This window comes from Armigeres subalbatus, unplaced genomic scaffold, assembly GCF_024139115.2.
Source record: "Armigeres subalbatus isolate Guangzhou_Male unplaced genomic scaffold, GZ_Asu_2 Contig81, whole genome shotgun sequence".
NCBI lineage: Eukaryota > Metazoa > Arthropoda > Insecta > Diptera > Culicidae > Armigeres > Armigeres subalbatus.
In genome coordinates, this window is record NW_026943601.1 from 1,042 (window position 1) to 26,498 (window position 25,457).

The 25,457-nt window shown below is 38.9% G+C and overlaps 1 protein-coding gene across 1 annotated transcript; it reads right to left on the reverse strand.

Annotated features, from left to right (window-relative positions):
- Positions 1 to 24,412: 24,412 nt before the first annotated feature.
- On the reverse strand, positions 24,413 to 24,847 carry LOC134204664 (uncharacterized). Its single transcript, XM_062679442.1, has one exon. It carries the CDS (start codon positions 24,845 to 24,847, stop codon positions 24,413 to 24,415), a length of 435 nt encoding a protein of 144 aa, XP_062535426.1.
- Positions 24,848 to 25,457: the final 610 nt, after the last annotated feature.

A 25,457-nucleotide genomic window follows, 5' to 3' on the forward strand; every position in this document is an offset into this window, starting at 1 on the left:
ATGATCTGAACAAAATCCACATTACTATACTGCCGCTAACCGCAAGTCGAGCACATATGTAAATAATGCTCTGTTAGGCCAGAGTGTTGAAAAAAAATACATTTATTTACTTTGGATAATTAATTACAATGATTTCACTTTAAATTCACACTTAAGACTGCCTGAATTTCCCTAACGAAGAACCTTTTATTAATTAAATCTACTTAGTCAGCACAATCGGTCTCGGTACGAAGTCCCCGTCGATATCGTTCGATCCGTTGTTGTCCGCGTCAGCTGTTTCCTCGTTGCTAGCCGGATGGGTGGCTACCTGTCTCCTCCGTTGTCCTCCTTCTCCTGTACATCGTCCGCTGGGTCGGTCGATGTGGCATGTTGGGTGGCTAGGTTTAGAATATCTTTTCCTAACGCCTACCCCCTGTAGGTTCAGGCGGCCTCGATTGATTTTAGGAGCTCGATCCTTGGTGGCGGAAATTATATCGGCTGGTACTTGTTTGGATCCTGTGCGGTAATTGCTTGGGTATTGGTGAATGCGTTGGCTGTTGTATTTTCTAGGTTATTTACTCCAATAAGTTCTGGAGCTTTTCGTGGTTGCCATTAGTGTCCTTTCTAAATATTTTCTTGTAACGAAAAACAATGAAGAAACAAAGAAATGTTAAAACAAGGAGGATTGCGCCTCCGAATGTTACCCTTTGATGTGTCTTATTCAGAGAAAGCTGAGTCTCGCTGAGTACTTCGAGGTTTTGAATCCGCTGCATAAAGTTATCTTCTTCGCTTTGGTTGTAGTTTGTGTTTTGAATGGGTTTGCTGTAGATCGGGATCAAATATTCCTCCATGTGGATTACATCTATTTTGCCGGAGAATGTGAGATTGCGTACTCTGATAGTACAGTTCCCCATCTCTATTACTGTGGGTTCGTTGATAATTCTGGAGCTTCCACATGAGTCAAATACCTCCGTAGTTTCTGTAGTGTCTACTAAGATGACTCCGTTGATAGTTTCTATTGCTTGAAAACTTTGTTTCGTTTTTCTGAATGTACATTCCGGTTTTTGTTGTGTTAGAATTTTGTAGATACATTCGTCTTCGAGTAATTTGTTGCCTTCGCATATGTCACAGTTTGATGTTTGGGGTAGATAAGACTGCCATGTTTAGCCACAAATTTGATGTTCGTGTCTATTCTTGTATTGTTGATTCCCAGGGTGTGTAGTTCCAGCAGGTCGTATGAAGTTTCGTCTAGGATTGGGATCTTTATGAGTATGCTTGCTTGTCCTCCGCTGATACCGATACTTGCTGAGCAGTACTGAAAAATTTCATCAAGGTAGTTAAGCTTAATTTTCTGATCTCTTAGTTTTCCTAAAATTGCCCGTTTTTCTTCAATAGAAAGAATATTTTTGTTTATGAGCCCTATTCTTGAGAATTCTATTTGTTCTTCTATGGATTCTAATATGTGGATGATTCTATCTACGTTCCAAATAAGGTTGATGAACTCTAAGCTTGATTTCATATTTTGTACAGTATTTGCTTCTCTTGAAATTTGGGTACTAATTTTCCTAAGGGATTCTGTAATATTGTTCTTTTTGCTCTTCAAACGTTCGTTAATTTGGATTTGTTTGTTTTGGTTTAGAATAATTTTGTTCTCCTGATTCTTTAGAATTCCTAAGCTCTCATGTATGATTTCTAGGTCTTCTTCGTCGGGGTTACCCGCAATGTATTTAATGGCTGATCCTAAAATGTTAACCAGTGCTCGTTTTGTCCTTTTTGGTATTAAGCCTGCTAGCTTCTCTTTAGCTATTCCTAATTTCTCCTTAAGTGTTTGTTCTAAATGTTCTATGGAATTAAATGAATGCATGATTTTGTCTACATATTTTATGTTATCTTCAATCGATATTAGGTCAATTTTGTGTATGGTACGATCGTATCCGGTTTTTATCCTTGTAGTTTTTAGTTTTACGGCAAGAAGTCCATTGTTGTTAGGTATTTCTTTATAGGTAGTAGCGTTTATCATGTTGATGATGGTTAATCTGTAAAAGAATGTGATTTAATTTCGTTATTACTTTTAAACGTCGTTGTTGATTTATAAATAAGTTTTAATTTTTAATGCGATTTTTATGTATTTTGACGTCGTTGACGTCTTTAAATGTTAAATCGTTATCCTCTTTGATGGTTGTTATTTTGTATGGGTTTATGTCTTTGGTTATTCTTTGGGTGATTTTAATGTATTTAGCATCTCCCGGTTGTAGTTGTTTAGGCTGTTCATTATTTTTATTTAGTTCTTCATATTTAGCTTTTCGTTTACTGAGTTCAATTTTAGCTGCAGATTGCAAGTTTTAAATTTTCAGTAATTTCTTCCATATCTGTGGACCCGGAGTGGTTGAAAACTAGTTTGCGCGGAAGATTTTTGATTGCCGAATGGAAGCTATTATTATAAATATCTACGGCGATATTTACTTGTTCTCGCGTAGCCAGACTATTGAATTTATATTTGTTCGTGCGGAATATTTCGATAAGTGTGGAGTGAAACCGTTCCACAATACCGTTTGAATTGGAACTACTCGCGAAATGGGATTCGATTCCTAAATCATCAAGAAATCCGATAAAATCCAAAGACCTGAAAGATGGTTCTTGGTCACTCACGATTGTGTTTGGTCTGCCAAACTGCCTAATATGTTCCGTAATAGCACTTTTAATGTCTATTATTGTTCTCGTGTCCAAAGGTATGGCGTTTGCGAATTTGGAAAAAGAGTCAACTATGGTGAGCCACTTCTGGCCTTTTTAGAAAGAAGATATCTATGTGAACTCGATCGAAAAGATGGTTGCCAAAAATACTCTTTTTTATAAGTTTTGGAGGCTTCCTGTCATATTTGGCTTTCTTGCAGATGTCACAGGAGCTTATCAAAATTTTAACTTTCGTTCGAGCTGGGGAAGAAAAATGTTAGTAAAATCTGATTTTTATTTTCTTTGATTCCTCTATGTCCTCGATTATGGGTTTCCTGACGATTTCGTCTTGCTGCTCGTCAAGTCGTATGTCTTCTAGGAGGATTTCTGAAATGAAAATCTTAAATGATCTATTAGGTGAAATGTGTTGTTTGTAGGTTGCTTGTACCATTTGAACAAGGGTTATGGGGATTTTGAGACAGTTAACTCCTTTAGGGTTGAGGGTGCGTTTGAAAATATCCAAGATTGATTCTTCTGTATAATTTTGTTTGACTATAATGTGCCTATTGTATTTTGGAAACACTTGTTCGTGGGCCGTGAGTTCTATGGTTCCGTATTTGAAGATTATTTGGTTCCTAAAGACGTTTATTGGTCTTTCAGTACACGGAATAAAGTAATCATCACTTGTATCCGCTGAATGTACTGTCATACCGTCGCTTTCATCGTCTGATGGATCATTCCCTTGCTCTGAGGGCTCTACATCCAGAGATGCGTGCGAATTCGCATTCAGTTCTTGCTTTTCTCTATTCTAGAAAGAGCGTCTGCCACGACGTTTTGACTTCCTGGATTATAAATCAGGTGGTAGTTAAATTCTTCTAATGCAAGTTTACCTCTTATTATTCGGTCATTTGCGTTGGTAAATGAAAATGTTAGTGGTTTGTGGTCCGTAAACATTGTGAACTTTCTACCATGAAGATATGGTCTGAAATGGTTGACTGCCCACACAATTGCTAAAAATTCTTTTTCGGTGGTAGAATACCGTTCTTCAGTTTTATTTAATGTCCGTGAAGCATATGCGATGGGTCTGTCTTATCCCGCTGGGCCTTGTGACAGCACTGCGCCTATTGCATAATTGCTAGCGTCCGTTGTTAGTATGAATTCTTTACTAAAATCAGGATAAATCAATACTGGATCTAGCGTTAAGAGTTCTTTGCATTTTATGAAGCATGCTTCTACTTCTGGAGTTATTACAAATTCCGTATCCTTTCTGAGGAGTTTCGTCAATGGTTTTACAATCTTAGCAAAATCTTTGATGAATCGCCTATAATATCCTAATATTCCAAGGAACTGGCGGATTTCTTTCTCGGTTGTTGGGATTGGCCATTCTTTGATAACTTTGATTTTATCACTATTGGGCCGTACTCCTTCTTCCAATACTGTGTGTCCCAAAATTGAGTTTCCTTTCGGAAAAACTCGCATTTGCTTAGCTGAATTTTCAATCTCGCGTCTTTTAGTTTCTGAAAAACTATCGCTAAATGTTTCTCATGCTCTTGGAAGAACTGGAGAATATGATAATATCGTCCATGTAGACGAAGCAACATACTCCTATCAAATCTCTCATAATGCAATCCATGACTCTTTGAAAAGTAGCCGGTGCGTTTTTCAAACCAAACGGCATGCGGGTGAATTCGTATTTGCCGCCGTTTACTGAAAAGGCCGTCTTTTCCATGTCGCCTTCCTCCAATTGAATTTGGTGGAAGCCAGAGACTAAGTCAATGGTTGAGAAATATTTTGCCCTTCCCAGTTTATCAAGGATATCTGTGATTTCCGGGATGGGGTATTTGTCGTTAATAGTTTTTTCGTTTAGTTTTCGGTAGTCGATAACTAAACGAAACTTTTTCCGTCCAGATGCGTCGGGTTTCTTAGGAACAACCCATACGGGGGATGTGTATGGTGAAATTGATTCTATTACGATGCCGTCCCTCAGCATTTTCTTAACCTGCTCCTGTACCTCCTTTTCGTACACATACGGGCATTTATACGATTTTGAGTGCACTGGAATGTTGTCTACTGTACGAATGTGGTGTTTAATTGTGTGTGTAAAGGACAGTTTGTCCGTTTCCATATACAAGACATCTTTGTTTCGTTTGATTACATTTTCCAAAGCATTTTTTTCTAATGTACTCATGTGATCGTCTCTAATCTCGTAATTTGTGAGGTCGATTTGTTCCAGTGATTCGGTCAAATCGAACGGATCATTTGTAGCTATTGCGTTGGTTTTACTATCCTTTCGAGATCAAGCTCATTGGAATTGATTTCGATTGGAGCTTTGCGTGATTTTGTACTGCTATGTAAGCTGAATTATTCAAACTTTTATAGAGTCCTGGTAAAATGGTAAACTTATCGTGAGTTTGTTCCTCTTCGATTAGAAATTCCCCATTCTTTGCTGTTTTTACTTTAACAAATTGAAATTCCTGCTCAGTGAAATTTATTTTATCGTTGTCTGGAAACCTTTTCTGCATCTGAATAGTCTTCCTTCCCACTTTCAGTAAGTTTTTCCGAATATCAATTTGAGCGTTCAAGTCTCTGAGAGACTCATATCCAATTATCCCGTCGAAGAATTTATGAAATTTAAATATGTAAAATTTAATTTTTTTATTAATTTGGAATGGATCGAAGGTAGCTGATTTCGTGATATTGTGCATTCCACTTATGTTCGTTACTTTTATTCCATGTTCATCCTTACAGTTTTCTATGTTCACATGATCGGGTGAAAGGTAATTTTTGTTCGCACCTGTGTCGATCAAAATTTCATTTCGCCTTTCGATGTTTGTATGACGACGTAAGGGATAAAGTTGTTGCTATTTATCTTTTATTTGATGTGCTTCGCCACGTGAAAATTTAACTCGTCGACAAAGTACTCATCATCATCTGACTCCAAAACCGAGTCATGTGGTTGTTTAAAGAGGGTCGGGTTTCAGATTATTTGCGTTCGAATTTCTGTGTTCACATTCCTCTTCGTCATCGTGGTTGTTCACTTCCATCCTGGATTTCGCTGTTCTCATAAAGACATCGTCGTCCCGAATAGGTTTTGGTATCTAAATTTTCCTGAGTTTGATTTGTTATGGTCTGAATATTGGTTATTTTTCTGGTTATCGATTCTATTTGGACTAAATTGTGTTTTATTTTGATGCCCTGTTTGTTGAAAATTTGGATTGTCCGTTCTATTTTGATTGAATGCTTTGGTGTTGAAATTTTGAATTTTCGGGTTACTCGTCCCTTGCCTATTCTCCAGTTTTTGCCTAAAAGATGCATTTGAATGTTGGGTAGTGATCTCATGAGCTTCCTCTAATGTTTTTGGCCGATAACTTCGGACGTACATGGCCAAATTCTCGCCATTCAGTCCGTCGATGTATCGTGTTAGAGACATCAGGCTAATCAGTTTATTGACTGCTTCAGTTGAAGATCTATAATCTTCCATCTGAGCTGCTGTTGATTTTATAGCGGTGTCGATAGATTTTACTCTGTGGAAATATTCATTGAGGGTGTATTTTCCTGCTTAATAAAAAATAAAGATTGGATGTGAGACGTTATGTCTCTTCTGTCCCCAAAGGCATTCAAGAGGACTTCCTTGATATCTGCCCTACCTGTTGGGTTCCCTGCGGCGATAAGGTCTTCCCTAGACTCGCCGCCAAGTTTTGTCTTGACCACCCTCATAATGTGTTTATACGAGGGCTCAAGTTCAAAGTCTTCAAACAAATCAAGAGCTTCTTGGGTGTCTTTGACCCATGCTAGCGTCTCTTTTTTGTTTCCATTGAAATTAGATATTATATTGATTTGGTCGGGTATTTTAAAATTCATAAAAGGATTATGCATCTTCCGTTGCATCGAATTCATCGTTGCGATCAAGCTTTCGTTCTGGTTATTTGTAAGCTGAGCGACTTGTGCTAACAGCTGTTCGGGTGTGACGACCTGTGGTCCCGCCGGAGCGTCAGCGTTTGATACCGCTGCTGAGTCGGCGTTTGAGTCCGTCATCACGTTTAAATTTGATATATTTCTGAACGTGAACGTGCACTTAATATGTTTAGACGAGCGAAAAGTGACTACGTCCGTTTAATTTTTATTTTCTCTATGATAATTTAGCGAGCAATTTGTTCGAGATCACAGGTAATCTCACAGGTAATCTCACTGTTTGGCACTTTAATAAAGTAATGTAGTAATTTTAAATTGGTTACTTACAAGATGATTTGTTGTTTCATCAGGGAGTCTGTGTATAGTGTGGTTAGTTGTAGGTTGATGTGGTGGGTCCTTCCTTCGCTCCGAATCACACAAACTGGATGATATGCGCTCCCCAGTGGCTTCGCCGATGATCCGGTTATTCACAATGAATGCTGCTCGGGTTGGTGTTTCGTGCGTTGCTATGCTTCCAAGCGCAAATTATTTCTCGAAGCTGCGCTTATATTCACTAGGTTTTTCTTCTGGTTTTTCTTTTGTATCACTGGATTGTCACTTTAGGTAGATGAGCTTATATTCACTAAGCTCACTCCGGTTTGTGCTATCACTGGATGTTCACTGGTTTAACTAAGTCTGGATTTTCCTAGATACTTAGGATTTTTTTTTGTTGATTAGCACAGATTTTTGCACTAAGTATTTTTATTGCACTTCAGAAGTTTTATTTGCACTACTTCCACACACTGCCGTCGACTGCGCCAATAATGCTCTGTTAGGCCAGAGTGTTGAAAAAAAATACATTTATTTACTTTGGATAATTAATTACAATGATTTCACTTTAAATTCACACTTAAGACTGCCTGAATTTCCCTAACGAAGAACCTTTTATTAATTAAATCTACTTAGTCAGCACAATCGGTCTCGGTACGAAGTCCCCGTCGATATCGTTCGATCCGTTGTTGTCCGCGTCAGCTGTTTCCTCGTTGCTAGCCGGATGGGTGGCTACCTGTCTCCTCCGTTGTCCTCCTTCTCCTGTACATCGTCCGCTGGGTCGGTCGATGTGGCATGTTGGTGGCTAGGTTTAGAATATCTTTTCCTAACGTGTATATGAACGCCATATCCAGATGTGCTCGACTTGCGGTTAGCGGCAGTATAAAAGCATTGAGAATGCATCCAACACAATTCTGATAGCCTATTCAGAAAAGAAACTTTATTATTTGATAAAGAGTAGTTTGATGTCAAAGTTCAAACATTTAATTTTAGTAGATTATTACGTCAAGTTATATAGCAGCTCGACTATAAGCATCATTATTACTTCCATCACATTTTAGAAAACCAAACATTCTTGGCGGCATGAATAAAGAATGGTGATAAAATATACCCTATACAAATTTTCATCATCATCATCATTTCATTACCATCATCGAATAATAGACAATAGAACTTGATATCTTTTCCTTAAAACTAAAAATGATCATTTTTTTCATTATTGATGAATTCGTTTGACGATACTATGGTCGGGGATGACAATGAGTCAAAGGGAGGTGGGAATGGATTTTTAATGATCTTGGGAGCAAGAGAACTAAATAATAAGAGACCTTTATGAAGGATTTTATTACCCGACCTCCATACTGTCGGTAAGAGCGATGACCAATTGTCACCCGATAGTGAAAATTCTAATTACGGACAAATTAGCTCAAAAGCCTTTTGATGGTAGCATATGAGGAGCTAGTGTTGGACAGAAGTCGGTTAAGCCGGAAACTGAACTCACACTCTAATTTGTTTCTAAAAGTCGACTAAGAATCGCTTACAATGATTTATGTCCAATTAGTTCTATAAACAGTTTTAAAATTCCATCATCAGAGCTACCGGAATTTGAATATTTGTAAGTTTTGCGGTGGTTGGTTATAATTGGAGAGAACAATCAATAGGTTAAATAAATAGTGATCTTCAATATCAATATCAATCAAGTCACAATAACAGTGTTTTCATATTTAGTAAGTGATATTTTCTCAACAGTCAGTCAAAAAACGATTACGAAAAGTGCCGCGTTCTGTGTTTGGAAAAGCCACAAAACCTAATGAAAAATGTTTAGTCTAGTCTAAACATACACAGCCAGTTCGTGAAAGAATCCTGGAAAGTGATAGACTCGACTACATCTATCACTTTTCTTGCCAATATTTATTTTTGAAGCACATCATATGTCTAGTTCAAACATAAAAGCGGCCAGGCCTACTGTGCAGCGTTGTTGAAAATACCTATGAGAATCAATTCTTAACTTGATTTCACAATTAAACAATAGAACGGGGACATCTCGTACCAACCGCTCTGTTCAATTCATTAAGTGATGCACGGTGTAAAAAAATGGATTATTAGCGAAGTTTCTAGTACCTCTGATTTTTTTTCACAGAAAGTTAGGCAAGGTCATTGGAAATGAGGTACGGGCAGAGTCAGGGTTCTTATATCAGGGTTAACTCACTTCGACAATAGATGGGAGAGACTAGTGCGGGGTGAAAATTCATTTTCAGTGTAAAACATAAACAAACTCGGTAGCTGCCCATATAAAAATCCAAGATGGCTGAATCATGTAATTGGCATACTGCTACACCTGTTCGTATTCACCTTGGGCAGAGTTACTTTTTTCTCATGCGTACAAAAATGTGCTACTGAGACTCTTACCAAACTGGCTCATAGAACATATAAGAATCGAAGCGTGCTGGATTATAGAGGGACGCATGAATCAAAGTTTTGAGCGCGCAATAAATATGACACCTCAAAAAAATCAAGTGCGCGCGCTTCCATCAACAAAAAATTTATGATTTTTGTTTCCAACGAGATTCGAGCTAACAAATTTTCAAACCTTGGACGTTAACGAACAACAGTTTTTCCAGGATTCTGAAAAAATAGTTATTACGTTAAAAAAGCGAATGCTCTCCGGATGGCCATAATGTGGACCCTCAAATCTTCCAGAAAACGAGCTTGACTGAACGCAAGCGAAACAGGAATTAGGTGGTGTGTTACATACATCTTTCGGCTACAGGTGTTGAATCTTTTAATCGTGATAATTTCGGAGTATTTTGTATAAATAAAATATGTACGTCTACAATTGGGAACTGCATCTTGAAATTTTACGATTACTTCCGGAATGATTAACAAAATCCCACAACTTTGCCTATGAAACCTTCACAGTATCTATATGTGCACTTATTTCACACGCAAACAATTCGATTATTTTTTATCTATGGAGGGGCCTATAAAGAGCAAAATTGTCGCTGCTGTCTAAATGATTTGATTTTTTGTTGACATCCTTTCTGTCCTTGCCAGCTAAAGATGTTTCGGCAATTATTCAACTACAATCATCTTGTAATTTATCAGGTGCTGCATCCCATCCGATGTTTGTGAAGTTGTCAAGTTCTATGAAAAGCGCACCAGTGCATTTTTCTTGACTCTGTTTATTTTTCGTCACTAGGGTCACTAGGTGATCAGCTCATGCGACGAGCGCATGAGACGGATCGCATGTGCAGCCCATGAGGAACATAGCAACTAGCAGGAGGCGCGCAATTTAGAAGCGCATCACCTACTTCGCTCATACGAGAAAGCTAAATATGCGTCTCATGCACCACCAAGTTAAGCACGTGCACAGTAACTCTGGGTACGGGGTGTTTTAAAATATTTCATCGGCGATTTAAAAAAAAAAGAAGTGATTTTTATTGTTTTTTTTTCTCTGATATATCGTACAAAAAGTCAATTGATAACCCAACAAATGATCAATCATTGTAACTAATCCTCAAAATTGAAAATGTACACGTTTGTACACTTTTTTGAGTAGAAAACCTATCTTGAAATAGATCTAAATATTTGACAAATATTAATTTCTGTAATTCAAGCCTCCCTAAACATAGTTTATTTTTTTGCGTTATTTTTAATTCTTTTTAGCAATTATCATCTTTTCCAGCCCAAATATGGTTCTCTTTTGAATGTTCTTATCACATTTCTTTCATCCGACATTCGCACTATGAGTCCAGTCCATTATCAGTCTGCCATATTTTAAAGGGTTCATATTTTCCTCTAGATACAGTGTCTCATCATTTGTGGGGCACATACCATGAGATACCATACCATACCTTACCAAATATTGTTCGCAACACATTTTGCTTAAAAAACCCAAAACCTTACTGGCCTGCTTCTTATAATTACCACGCTTCATGTCCGAAATAGGCTATTGGATGGAGTTATACAGAGCAAACTCCATTTCCGGTTGCATGTTACGGAAGCTATATTGTTGCTACAAGCACAACTGTCTTACTTTTGATTGATTCCATATTTGTGTGGGTCATTCATACTTTTATGAGAAGTAATCTGGTAAGCTGTAAAACCCGTTTTTGCACCCAAGTAATAATTATGATTTTATAATGTTTTGAAGATAGCGATTTACTCTTCAGGTGTGCTATGAAACCATTATACATAAGTAGCTACAACAATGTTACTAGGGATCATTATCCCATTACTATTTCTTCAACGCCTCCAATCATCTCCTGTACATCCTCTTATTTTTATTTCTATCCGTAACAATGGATATGTCCTTTCTCACCATCTCAATCTTCAGTGAGACAAAAATCTCCACCTCTACTCTGCGATCGTTTTATAAGGAGCTTTATTTCTTCTGCAAAACCTAGGAGCATATGCATAAGCTCTGCCAAGATGAAGTACATGGTTACATGCAGAGGTTGGTGTTGTTTGTGCCAAAGAAGTAAAGGGGATATGTTTGAAGACGTATAAACAAAATTTACCCGGTTTGAGAAAAAATATCTTCCTTTTACTTCCACTATTTTGTTTTTACGTGGAAGATAATTTTTGTTAATAAAATTATTTTGAGCTTTTTAGTGGAATGTCTTCACTTGTCATAAGACGAGTAAGTGGTGGAGTTTCAATGGGATTGTACAAACTCGTCTTATGACAAGTGAGATAATTATTTTCAAACCGTGCAACATTTTCCCCTAAGACGCTCGAAATTAATTATGAATAACAAAATTTACCTTTGAAATGCTGACAAATACTAACAATGCTGTAAATACTGGCAATGACGTTTCCTATGAAGAATGTCTGCTTTAAATAGGGTTAACTCTGGCGTATTAAGTCTAAGTTAGGTCTCGTACAATACAGGTGAAGAAAAAGAATTCAGATGGAAACGAAACTCGCTTTTTTATAATTCCTCAATTCTTCGAGTGGGCAATTACGGACATGAAACGTTAAAAGCAGCCTAGGTACTTTCAGATTTTCTAGCGGAAGATGCTGCGTACAATACTCGATGAGAGTCAAAAAAAACATATGGCTCATACGCATTTATTATCAAAGGAGAAAACATTCTGAATCTCATAAAGGTCATCTAAAAAAAATGTCAGAAGATAGAATTGATAAATCAGAACAGAATATAGCAAATATGCGAATATGCAAAATCAGAGAACAATATAGATGCCAGAGATAGATTATTGTTTCAGCAAAGATTTCAAAACATAAAAAATAACACTAAAAATACTTTAAAAATGTTTTTAAAAATTTTATATCCGTGTCAAGATAGGTTAACTATATAGATACGAGAAAGGCAAAAAGGCTTCAAATGTGTATATGATCAAGTTTGAGGGGTAAATTACAATGATTGATCCATTGTTGGGTTATCAATTGACTTTTTGTACGGTATATTAGAGAAGAAAACAATAAAAATAACTTCGATAATAATCCATTTTATTACACCGTGTGATGGTTGTTAAATCGTTGGAAGTGAATTAGCTTAGATGATCAATGTTCACTCCTTAAGATGGGACACAGTTTTTAGTCTAATGCCCGGGCTTATACACAGATGAACAAAAGTATTCGTATGAATTAATAAAGATTATTATGAAAACATGACGAATTCTTATATTCATTAGAGTACATATAGGCCTAGGTTCAAGCGCCATAACTCGCGCTCTGGAAAAAGAAAAACGAAAAAAGAAACAAAATCAATGAAAAACAAGCGAAACGTCAAAAGACGATAATAATATGACACATTTACTTACAGCTGCTCCATGCTTTTTTTTTGTCCCTGAAATCGTTATCTTGATTATCCCCGCCAAAACACATTTTTACTTTATTTGAGTGTTTTATATGAAATTGAGAAGTTCATCACAAAGTCAAAACACAACTTATTGAAAATAATTTAGTTTTTTCATAAAATATTATGAAACTATTGCTCTAAAATAAAAGCATTTGTAATGCTAACATCCTATTATAAACTTAACAGGAGAAATGTCAATTAATTCCCCGCACAGTTCTCAATCTGGTACCTATGATGACGAGCACAGACAAACACACACATAATAATAATAAAATTTTCATTGTTCACTGATTCACTGGTCAGTTTAAATAATCATTAATCAAAATTATTATTCTGGCAACTCTGCTTGGTGAAAATCGTATTAATTTGCGGCTCTTGTTTGGTTATGAATTATTCCTGGCGATATACTTCATAAATTGTTCTGTGTATTTGGCGATTTTCAATCCCCCTCGCCCCTTCGTCACACTTTTTGTATTAAACTTCTATAATTTTTGTGTGAGTCGTCACGATGCTCGGAACCCCAATGGCCCATATGTGATTTGTTTTTCCAGATATATATTTCCGTGACCACTAAGCCGCCTGTTGAAAATCTTAAATGCAAATTCAATAACATTACTTGTAAAATTTAGGGAGATCCTTATGAAAATTCAGTAAAATTTTCTAATGGAAACTCAAAGGAAACTAAATTTTCTAATGGAAACATCGGTTGTATACTATTTCGCCGAAAAACATTTCGCGGAATTTTTTCGCGGTACAACATTCCGCGGAATGTATCAACTCTCCGAAAACAATTCGCGGAATGCACCTTTTTTCCGAAAGTCATTTCACGGAATGTACCTTTTCACCGATAGTCATTCCGCAGAATGCCATTTGGCATAATTCGGTGAGAATAATTATCATTGACATATTTACTGAATTCTGCTTAATTGCATGCAATCCGGGCATTTTTTAGATTTAATGCAAACCTGACCTGCTGCTGAGAATTTTTGAATTCATAAAGCTGTACTCGACCCTATCACGTCATAATTTAATCATTTAAGCCCGCACAAAAGTTTTCCCCGGAAAAATCCAACTTGATAGGTGTAACAATGTAAGTCCAAACAACGAACTAGCCTCACGATTAACAAAACTGAATAAAATAATTTTCAGTATTTTTTTCTGAAGTCCGTACCCGACCCGGAACTTTTTTTTTTATCTCACAATCCCGTAGTCGCCCCGAACCTTATATTGAACTAATTTTTCAAACCCGAATCCGGCGATTCGGGTTGCAGGTTTCAAAACCTGAAACCCCACCATATGTTCTGCCCGGTATAATGCGAAAGGAGTTGTTAATGACTTCTTTCAAAGAACGCGTCTTCCCGGTATAAGGCGAAGGGAGGGGTTACGCCTTCTTTAAATGGATGCATTTGCCCGGTATCAGGCGAAAGGTGTTAATAATGCCTTCTTTAAAAGAACGCGTCTGTCCGGTATACGGCGAGGGGAGGGGTAACGCCTTCTTTAAATGGATGCATCTGCCTGATATAAGGCGAAAGGAGTTGATAATGCCTTCTTTGAAGGAACGCATCTGCCCGGTATAAAGCGAAGGGAGGGGTAACGCCTTTCTTAAATGGATGCATCTGCCTGTTATAAGGCGAACGGAGTTGATAATGCCTTCTTTAAAAGAACGCGTCTGCCTGGTATAAGGCGAAGGCAGGCGTAATGCCTTATTTAAATGGATGTATCAGTCCGGTTATAAGGCAATTGAAGTTTGAAAACTACTTCTACATATTCTGAGAGGCCTTCCTTAGCGGGAAGATGCGGGGCTGCCGAGCAAGACTATGCCGAAGAAGGCTGGTTTCAACTTCTGAGCCGGTCTAGGAAATTGTTCAAAAATTTTTCGACTTTTTAGGTATAAAAAGTTCCAACGTGTTAATCTCTGTGTCAAACGAAAGTTAAAAAATGGTAACATGGCTTAGAAACCTAGCAGATAATAATTCTGGAAATGCTGAATGGACAAAGGCTATTATTATTAATATTCCGCGAAATGGTGCATTCAGCGAAATGGTACATTCCATGCCAAAAGTAATTCGGTGAAAAGGTACAATCCGCCAAATGTCGTACCGCGGATAGTTACATACCGCCAGATGTTATTTCGCGAAATGTTCAACCGCGAAAAGGAATTCCGCGAAATAGTTTTTCGGTGAAATGTTATACAATCGGAAACATCACCTAAAAACATTCTAATGGAAACATCAGCGGCGATGATGCCTTTCTCGCTCATTATTCTTCTTCTTCTTTGTTTGCATTACATCCCTAACTGGGGCACTGTCGCCTCACAGTTCAATAAGCACTTCCACAGTTATTAACTGCGAGGTTTCTAAGCCAAGTTACTATTTCTGCATTTCTATATCATGAGCCTAACACGATGATACTTTTATGCCCAGGGAAGTCGAGACAATTTGCAAATCTAAAATTGCCTAGACCGATACTGGGAATTGAATCCAGCCACCCTCAGCATGGTCTTGCTTTTGTATATGCGCGGCTTACTGCACGGCTTATTATAAAATGTATCGAGAAAGGTTCTATATAATAAATCATTATAAGCAACAGGCGGTGAAAATCATTAGTTGTTATCAGTATTATTCCTGAGTATAAAATTCTGTACAAATCAAATGTGCAAAATTGGATCGTAAAGAAATCATATCAAAACTGTCATATGATCTAGAGTAGACGAAATAAGGCAGACAAAATTGGCTGAACATGTTGAAAATTGGTATCTTCCCAATCAGCACAAGTCGAATGAAATTGGTTGCAGCAACTCAATTGTGACTGAATCTGGTCACATATAAGTTACTGTGATTAATGTGGAACATGTGTGCTACTAGGGTTGTACATATTCATTCATGGTCAAAGTTGTCGTTTAACATTGCAACAAGTTATGAATCTCGTAATCTAAACTGACTATTACTTGTATAATTATTACTTGTATCACCATCAGGGTTCGTAATGTTCACTCAATCTCAGAAGCACAGGATGCTCCCTTGCGTAAATTTTCGGGGAGAAATCTGTTTTCGGGAAAGGAAAACAGTTTGATTGTTGTAATCTGGAAAAGTGACGTAACAGCCATTTTACAACATGCATGTTTTCCATTTTTCTGATAAAGAGCTCGATGAGTAGTACTCTGTTAACACTATTTTTGGAAAATGGCGTATACGTCACTTTTTCAGATTACGGCAGTGGAGAGTGATAACCATTTTTCGCTCACTTCGATTGCCGCCAAACGTTGGTTTGTTCTTTTTCATTCATATTCGAATCTTTTCGTGGCACCATAAATGCACATGGTAGTAGCTTATGTGGAACAAATAACTTAACGCCTTCATACAGATAACGTGGTGGTGTGGCTAGAGCAAGCGCATCCCCACAGCTATTATTGTTACTATTCTGGGTTCAAATCGGCGCGGCCTAAAATTTTGTAATTGTTCTGCGATAATTCTCGAGAAAAGTGGGTGAGGGGTACAGGTGATGAAACGAAAAAGGATTTTCATCTAATAGGCAAGATTTTAAGATAAGATTGATGAGTGAAAGATAATCCTTAACATTAACAAAAAAAAGGTTCTCCCTTAGCTCGAAAAACGCTTGCTTTGGTCTCATTGAAACGAAAAGTCGAAACCCTGATCAGTGATCACCATTAAGAAAACCTAGAATGTTTAAACGTATGTAGACAAACAGACGTATGAGTTTTTGACAAACTATATCCTATTTAAATTATGTTTCAAATAATCTTGTCTTCGCCTTCCTACAAAGCAGAGATTCAAATCTCAATATAAGAACCATAATACATAATCACACATAATACTACTTCATTTTATATCATATCTAATTATACTGCAATAACATAATATGGAATTGGGAGGAGCATCAGGGCATCAGGGAAGTTAAAACTGAATGACACTAGAGTGGGAAGCCGCCAAGTGTCTGAGCGAAAATGATACTATAACATCCTTGTAGATGGGCATGTTTTCACCACAGTTGTAACGGATCTGACGCGCCCTTCTTCTTTGCAAAACCATCCCGTGGAAAGCCCTTCAAGTATTGCGAATTGTATTGCTAGTTTGTTGGTTTATAACGTTGGAAGGAGATTCTTCATGTTCCGCGGGTTTCGCGTAGGTGTCTCTGCTTACGGGTCCGCCAAATTCCCCTTTGGCCCTTCATACAGCGCGATATATTGAACACAGAATAGAAGTACAATTCAAACGTACTGTGGAACCGCATGCAGAGCAAGACTCAAGCTAGGATGGTGGCTATCAACATACATACATACATACAACTATATCCTATTTAAATTATTATTAGGGTCTTCTTTACCATCATCGGATAATAGTAAAAGAGTAGAAAATTTGATTACCTTTTCCTTAAAACCACAAATGCTCGTTACTGTTGAATTTTCTCCGTTTAACGATAATTTACACTACGGACAAATTAGCTCAAATCCTATTCACGGTTGCGTATATGAAGTCAGTGGTAGATAGATAGAAATGGGTTACGCCGGAAACTGAGCGACTTGATACTTTGAATTGCTCTGATTAAAGCAGAACTTGTCATTTCCTATCTCACATACTAATTTGTTTCTAGAAAGTCGACCACGAAATAGTCCTGCAAAAGGTTTGGAAATTCCACCATCCGGGATAGCGATTTGTGATTTTTTTAAATTTTCGTTGACTGGATGTTGGAACAATATTTCAATGCTTTAGTTATGTTCGCGGAAATCGAATTGAAGGAGTTATGAATAATATTATTAAAAAAATTGAGGACGAATAAGCGCCACTTGACATTCTATTATGATTTTTCTAAATGCGAATTCAAATTTTTTAATATTCCTGGTGAAATACATGTCAATCGAATAGAACTGCTATCGACTACGCGGCTTTGCCTATTCAGATCTCTATTTGATCGTGCTCATAAAATGAGTTAGTTTTAAATAAGGTACACTGGGGGAAGTGGAAAAGGAAAAATCGATAGTGCATGTTTGAATTAGTGTAAAACCAGTTTAGATGATTTAAATGCGTTCAAACAAAATGGGCTATCAAAAACAGTCAATTTCGCACCAACTGTGCGGTAATTCATACCATATTGGTCGCTTGAAATTTATGGAAATAGATTTTAAAATTAGGAGTTGTTTTTCCACTTACCCTGGTGGGATGGGGTAAGTGGAAAACCCTGAACCTTCAATAGTGATGAGTAGTTACATATTAGACCTCTTCATGTTTTCAAAAAGTATTAAAAATTCAACCAATCAGTCCAGAATCACAACTTTTATGCTAAATGAAATCTTCTGTCAAATTTTTAGTTAATTCAGATAAAATTTCAAGGTGGCTCAAGTCCATTTAGTGAGTTTGGACTATTTTCAATTTTGGAAAAAATCTAACAAGAGATATAAACGTCGAAAACTATCGCAACAACCTCTATACGGAAGCTTTTGGTGTGCTCTACAAGTCTTGTGAACATTGCGATTCGTTCCGTTCACGTTTTGTCCATGTTAAAGTGATTTTCAAGCTTTTAAGTGCATAAAAATACTGTTTCCCCCAAAAGTCGTTGTTCTACAAAATTCTTGAGTTTATGACAAATGATTGTTAATTTATTATATTATTATTCCTCTTTTTTCCCTGGAAATTTGAGTAATATAATTGCCTATGTGCAATTTACCGTTAAATTCTTAAAAATCAGAAGCTGAACATTTGTAATAAATTTGCACGTTAGGATTTCTTCAAGCAAGTTGTTCGAACAAAACATAAATTAAATCATATGATATTTGATGCTTACAACAAACGACTTCCAAATTTTGTTAAATTCATCATATGTCTGCATGCTTTTAACATTGAGTGCATTGTAGTAACAAGTGAAATCGAAGCTTCTTTGTTTGAACAACTTGTTTAAAGAAATCTCAGCGTGCAAATTTATGACAAATGTTCAGCTTCTGATTTTTAAGAATTTAACGGTAAATCGTACATGGGCAATTATATTACTCAAATTTCCAGGGATAAAAGAGGAACTATAATATAATAAATTAACAATCATTTGTCATAAACTCAAGAATTTTGTAGAACAACGACTTTTGGGGGAAACAGTATTTTTATGCACTTAAAAGCTTGAAAATCACTTTAACATGGACAAAACGTGAACGGAACGAATCGCAATGATCACAAGACTTGTAGAGCACACCAAAAGCTTCCGTATAGAGGTTGTTGCGATAGTTTTCGACGTTTATATCTCTTGTTAGATTTTTTCCAAAATTGAAAATAGCCCAAAAACACTAAATCGACTTGAGCCACCTTGAAATTTTATCCGAATTAGCTGAAAATTTGACAGGAGACTTATTTTAGCATAAGAATTTTAATTCTTAGCTGACCGGTTGAATTTTTGATACTTTTTGAAAACATGAAGAGGTCTATTACATATAACTAAAATCAATGCTCTGAGTATCTTTTGTTGAATAATTTCATTACATTAACGGAATAGATCCTCAAGGAATTCTCGTAATAGCTAGGGGAGGGCTGGTTTTGCCGCCTCGAACACTAAGTGTCTAAGTCTAGATGTTCGCCCCAAAGATGAACTTTTTTGAGGAAAAATGGGACTTACAGGGTTATAAACTAATCAACTTAGTTTAACGAATTGAGATGATGTCTGTATGTGCGCAAAGCACGTACAAAATTATCAGCTATTCTTAAGCACTTGTCCTTAACCAATTTGTTCGCAAAAAAAAAAATGCATTCAATGGCGAAACTTGTTATGAGTAAAAATGTATGTGAATTATACAATATATTTACCTATCAGTGCTATTTTTCACTTTCTTATACATTTTTTTCATATGTAAAACATGTGAAGGCATCAATACCGATAGGTGAATTAATCAGGCATTTTCTCATTTATATGAGTCCAATCACCACTGGAATCACAATGATAACAAATAAGGAACATATTAAGATTCACAGCTATCGAAATAAACCCTGGAGGGAAGAAAAAAATGCGTAATTAGAACATTATCCACTTCCCCCGCAGTGTCTGACACCTGGGATAGGTGTAAAATCTTTTAATTATTTGCTTTCTTGGTACAAACCACTACCAATTGAATGGAATTAGTTTAATTGTATTATAATGGTCACCTGTGATATAAATTCACTTGAAAAAAGTTCAATTGGTGCAAATAAGAATTAATTTTATTAATGCAATAATCAACTTTTCGCGAAACCTATAATTACAGATCAAGCGTTAACCGTGTTAGTGTATGTATTATACAAATTTGATCATAGTATTAGTGTGAGCATCAAAGTATGTTCACTGTCCGTACCGGGATCGCGTTAATAACCTTCGGACACTGTATGGAATTTCGTCATTCCAAACTAAAACTCGCGAGCTATGGAAAATACTACTTGTTTATTGTACTTGTAAACGACAGGACAACGATTTATTGCTCGATATGGTTTGGAGAACAAATTATATTTCGATGCAAACTCGCGCGCTGTTGGATGATAACTAACTACTGCCCGGTATCGACAGTGATACTGAGGCTCAGTGGAGAGTTTCTCCAGACGAATGAGAGACGATCTCTCCTATTGCTCTACCTGATAGCAGTGATAAGGAAGGGAATCAGATGACCACATGATAAAGAGAGATCGCTATTGACTGCTAATTGTTGATCTTATCCGCGTTGCCAGAAGGGCCGATATTGCTGTGCTTGAACATGCCGGCCGCCTTGAAATCTCTGCATTTCAATTGAGAAATTTTTAATGGTTCAGCGATCAACACTGTACTACCTAGTTCTGTTTGATTTTGCAAATGATTCTCCTGAGTTTTACTGATTCTATATGTATACATAACTATGACCTTGGCCTACTGTTATCGATCGATCGCTTTTCATGCGGACCGACAAAACTATAAAGTTGTAAACAAAATCGGTGATGGATGGATAGCTATACGAAGATCTTTTGATTACTGTATCAATTAACGGGTTCGAACGGTGAAGAATTGCTGGACTGTAACTTCTGTACTGGACATCTGCAGACTTGGAAGTACCGATTGGTTGAAATAGCTTCGAATGGATCATCATCGCCGTGGGGAATATTGAAATTGTCGTCCTGGTTGTCATCGTTGTCCTCGCCGATGGGCAATGGGAGGGGGCATCAGTCGCTTCTGCAGATGAGAGGGTGCTTTTATATTGAAATTATGAAGAATAACGAGACTTGCCTGGAGCGGAGGCCTCCTGGCCTCCGCGGGTGGTCCAACCACCGATGATAACGACCGGAATCGTGGGAATCGAATGCAGTTGCCTCACTGGAGTTCATTGGTGCTGTTGAGCAGTTGACTATGGTCCTCATATGGGTTGATCAGTCCCTAAAGAATGCTCGTCGGTGCCTACAGCAACGGAATAGACATCGGACATCGGTACCTGATGCTCGATGGATTTACTCCAGGATGTGAGAACGAACTGTTATGAACGGACTATATTAAGATGAATTCAATTGCTTCCAGGAAGACCACATATAGATCATGCTTGACAACACAAGACGACTTCAAATGACGACGGAGTGGACGATGATGGTGGCGAGTTGGTACGCTCCCCGCACCGGGGGCGATTGGCTATGGGGGAAGAACATTCCATGCTTTTTGCAATAAATTATTATACATCTACTTGAACTGGTAAGCGGAGGCCTCCAATATGGTGACCTCCGCGTAGCCGGAACACCAGCGATGGCGATATGACGTTAGAATTCTTCAGAAGGGGACGCATTGTCCCTGATAGGAAGGACACAAATCTTCGAAATGGCCCTTTTGAAAGACCCATCCTTTGTCCGGACGGTTACTACACGGACATTGCCGTCCGATCCTGGGGAAAATTTCTACCACTCGAGCCAGTTGCCACTTTTGAGGCGACAGATTGTCTTCCTTTACGATGACCATGGTCCCAATTTTTATGTTGTCGCGTTGTTTCGTCCACTTTGTCCGATTGTGAAGGTCAGACAGATAGTGGGTTTTCCAACCCTCCACAATTTCTGGATGAAGTCCTGAGATTTTTGCCAACGCGACAAACGATTCTCCGGAATGTCTTGAAGGTCTGGTTCCGGGACTGCTATGAGCGGTCTTCCAATTAAAAAGTTACCTGGAGTCAATGCCGAGAAGTCGTTGGGATCGTTACTCAAGGGAGTTAACGGGCGAGAATTCAGTATGGCTGCAACTTTCAGGACAATTGTGTTCAGTTCTTCGTAACTTAAATGCCGAGTCCAACTGTCCTTCGAAAATGGCCCTTGAAGGATTTTATGGCGGCTTCCCACAATCCTATAAAATTGGAAGACCGTGCGGGAATGAAACTAAATTGTATGCCTTCGTCTTCTGCTGATCGGACGATGGCACGTTGGAACTGTTGATCCAGAAACTGCTGGCCAAGATCTTCAAGTTCTCGGTTAGCACCGACAAAATTGGTGGCATTGTCGCACATCACCACCTGCGGTTTTCCTCGGCAAGCGACGAATCTCTTGAAGGCGGAAATGAATGCTTGTGTAGACAAATCAGCCACTATCTCCATGTGCACCGCCATGGTTGCCAGACAGATGAAAATCGCTACATAAGATTTGATTGCCGGGCTTCGGCGGATGAGGTACTTGATGTGAAATGGACCGCACAAGTCTACTCCTACCTTCTGGAACACTGCTGCTGGACTAACTCGTATAGAGGGTAAATCTGCCATTAACTGTTCGTGTACCTTGGGTCTATTGCGGAAGCAATCTACGCATCGGTGACAAATCTTGCGGGCTAAACTTCGTGCGTTTGTTGGCCAAAACTTCTCCCTTACTGATGCGATCAGGAGCTGCTGACCAGCGTGAAAAAGTTTCGTGTGGTAGTGCTGCATTACCAGCGTGGCTAGTGGATGTTGATGATGCAAAATCATCGGATGCTTGCGAGATTCAGGAATTGGCGCATTCGCCAGCCGGCCGCCGACCCGAAGTGTTCCATCGATGACAATTGGATGTAACAACGAAAGTTTTGACGATGATTTCAACTGCCGACCCTGTTTTATTTCTGCAACTTCTTCTGCATAACTGTCTTGCTGGAGCGATACGCACGAGATTGTTCAGGGAATCTTTTCAATTCGCATAAGGAGAGATTTCCTTCAAGCTTGGCTGCGCGAGCGTGGGGAGAGCTGTTGTGCAAATCTACGCATCCAAGCTGCGAGACGTACAAGACTTGTGAGCGATGATCGAAGAGAAAAAAGTTCATTTGGAGGTTTTGACTGGGCTGGAAGCGATATTGTACTGCGTTCTTCTAAAAGCGAGCTATCATCTCTTGGCTGTATTGATGTAGATTTTGGCCATGCTGAGCGATCCTGACGGAGCCAAAGAGGGCCTTCAAACCATAATGATTGGTATTGCAGCTGAACTGCCGTCGCACAACGTGACAGAATGTCGGCAGGGTTTTCAGCTCCAGCAACGTGATTCCAGGATCCGTTCTGAGTAATGTGTTGTATCTCTGATACTCGACTGGCGACAAAAACATGCCAACGGGAAGGGATTGACGACAACAGCACAATCATGGAATCTGTCCAGAAATGTGACTTCAGTGGAAGTTGAAGACTGCTGGCAAACTTCTCGTAAAGGTGGCTCAACAAAAGTGCCGAAGACAGTTCTAAACGAGGAATAGATTTTTCTTCTTCTTGCGACCCAGATCCTCTAAAGGTGCCACTCTGGACTTTGACGTTATCAACCTGACGACAGTTGACCCATCTCTCAAAACGCAACGGAGGTATAAACACGCTCCATACGCCGCCTCCGAAGCATCACAAAAACCATGTATTTCTACATCGTCTAGGCCATGCGTATAGCATGTCCGTCTAGGAAATTGAAGAGATTCTAGATCGATCAAGTTGCGGCGGAAGCCGCTCAAGCCAATACTGCTGGTACTCGTTTGATAGCGGACTGTCCCAATCACAGCTTTCCTTCCAGAGTGACTGCAGAAATATCTTCGCTTGTACCACAACTGGACCTACGAGACCAAGCGGGTCGAAAATTCGTGCGGTATCGGATAAAACGATACGCTTGGTGATTGGCGTTTGAGGATTCCATTGTGGAACAGCGTAACGCAACATGTCAGAAGCTGGCTCCCAGATCAGTCCGAGAGTTTTGACTGGTGAAGATGCCGAATCCAACTCCAGCGTGGTCCGTTCATCGCGCAGATCAACGGAAATGTTCTCGAGAATTTCTGCACTGTTTGAGCTCCATTTCCGTAAAGTGAAACCGGCAGAGTTCATCAGGTCAAGAGTCTCAGCAACCAGAATCTTGCAATCTTCCTGATCGTCGGTACCCATGAGAAAATCGTCCACATAAAATCCCTTTCGAACTGCTGCAGCTTCTGTGGCTAACTGCTGAAGGCACCTTTGTTGCTAGGTAGGGGCGGAACTGGTGCCGTATGTAACAGTTGTGAGCTCGTAGGTTTTCAAGCGATCACTGGTAGAGTTTCTCCAAAGTATGCGCTGAAGGGCTGGTCCTTGCCGGAAACCTTAACCATGCGGTACATTTTAGCTATGTCCGCCACTACGACAAACTGATGAAAACCGTCCAACCAACAGTCCATCGTTCAGCGACACCCCTTGTAGTGGAACGACACGAAGCGTCGAATACAACGCGTAACTTCGTTGTCGTACTTTCCGGTTTTAAAACGGCGTGGTGAGGTAAATAGTACGAGGGACCTTTACTACTCCGAAGTGACCTCGCGCATGTGTCCCATCATCAAGTATTCTTGAATAAAATTACAGTACAGAGCCTTCAGCTCACGATTGGTTTCGAAGCGACGTTCTAGTCCATAGAAACGTTTAACAGCACTGGGTTTCGAATCTCCCAGCTGATCGATGACGTGCTGTTTCTTGGGCAGAGTGACAACAAATCTACCTTCGTTGTCGCGTACTGTAGTCTGACGAAATATTTTCTCACACATCGATTCCTCTACTGAGAAAGTACTCTTGTTGGTACAGGACTCCAACTCCCAGAATCTTGCCAGCAACTCCCGAAGATCTGTAGTTGAACACATGTAGGTCATGGTTCTTGGAATCTCTCTTGTTTTGCTCGGAACGCGACCAGAAACAACCCAGCTGAATACGGTTTCTTGAAATGTAGGTCCACCATCCGACATCTTGATGCGACCCCTCTTTAAGTAGATCGAAATAATATTCGGCCCGATGATCAAGTCCTACTGGACTGGGTTCAGAAATCCAACAGCAAGAAACTATGCCTTCCGAACTGCTAACTGTTGAATGTGGACATATTCGATTGGAAGGGTGGTTGCCAACTTAGGAAGAACGTGCAACTGCATGGTTTCGTTAAATGACGATATGCTCTGGAACCGAGGAGAAATAGCAGCTTCAACTAATTTCGATGACTGAACGACTGAACCACCAATTCCCGAAACTGCGAGATTGATTTTAGATGCAGGCAGCCTTAGATTTTGGCAAAACTCTGAAGTAGCAAAACAATACTCTGAACAGGAGTCTAGGAGTGCTTCTGGCGATTTTAGAGCTCCCATTTCGGTCGGTTACTACTACCATGGCGGTTGGAAAGTAAAACTTGTCGGGATGGTGTGTTGCAATATTTGTAGGCAATGCATTGCTGTGCATAACTCGTGTACGGTCTGTGGTGTGAGATGGGTGTTCTTGTGGTTGATGCGAACTTGTGTTAGCTGCTGGAAGTGAGCTTGTGAATGGTCTAGGGTTTTGAGTGGGTATGGTCTGATTAAGAGATTGTGG

What these genes read in the sequence shown, in the direction of transcription:
- LOC134204664 (XM_062679442.1), bottom strand. Translation starts at nt 24,847, where the DNA reads ATGTCGGATGGTGGACCTACATTTCAAGAAACCGTATTCAGCTGGGTT.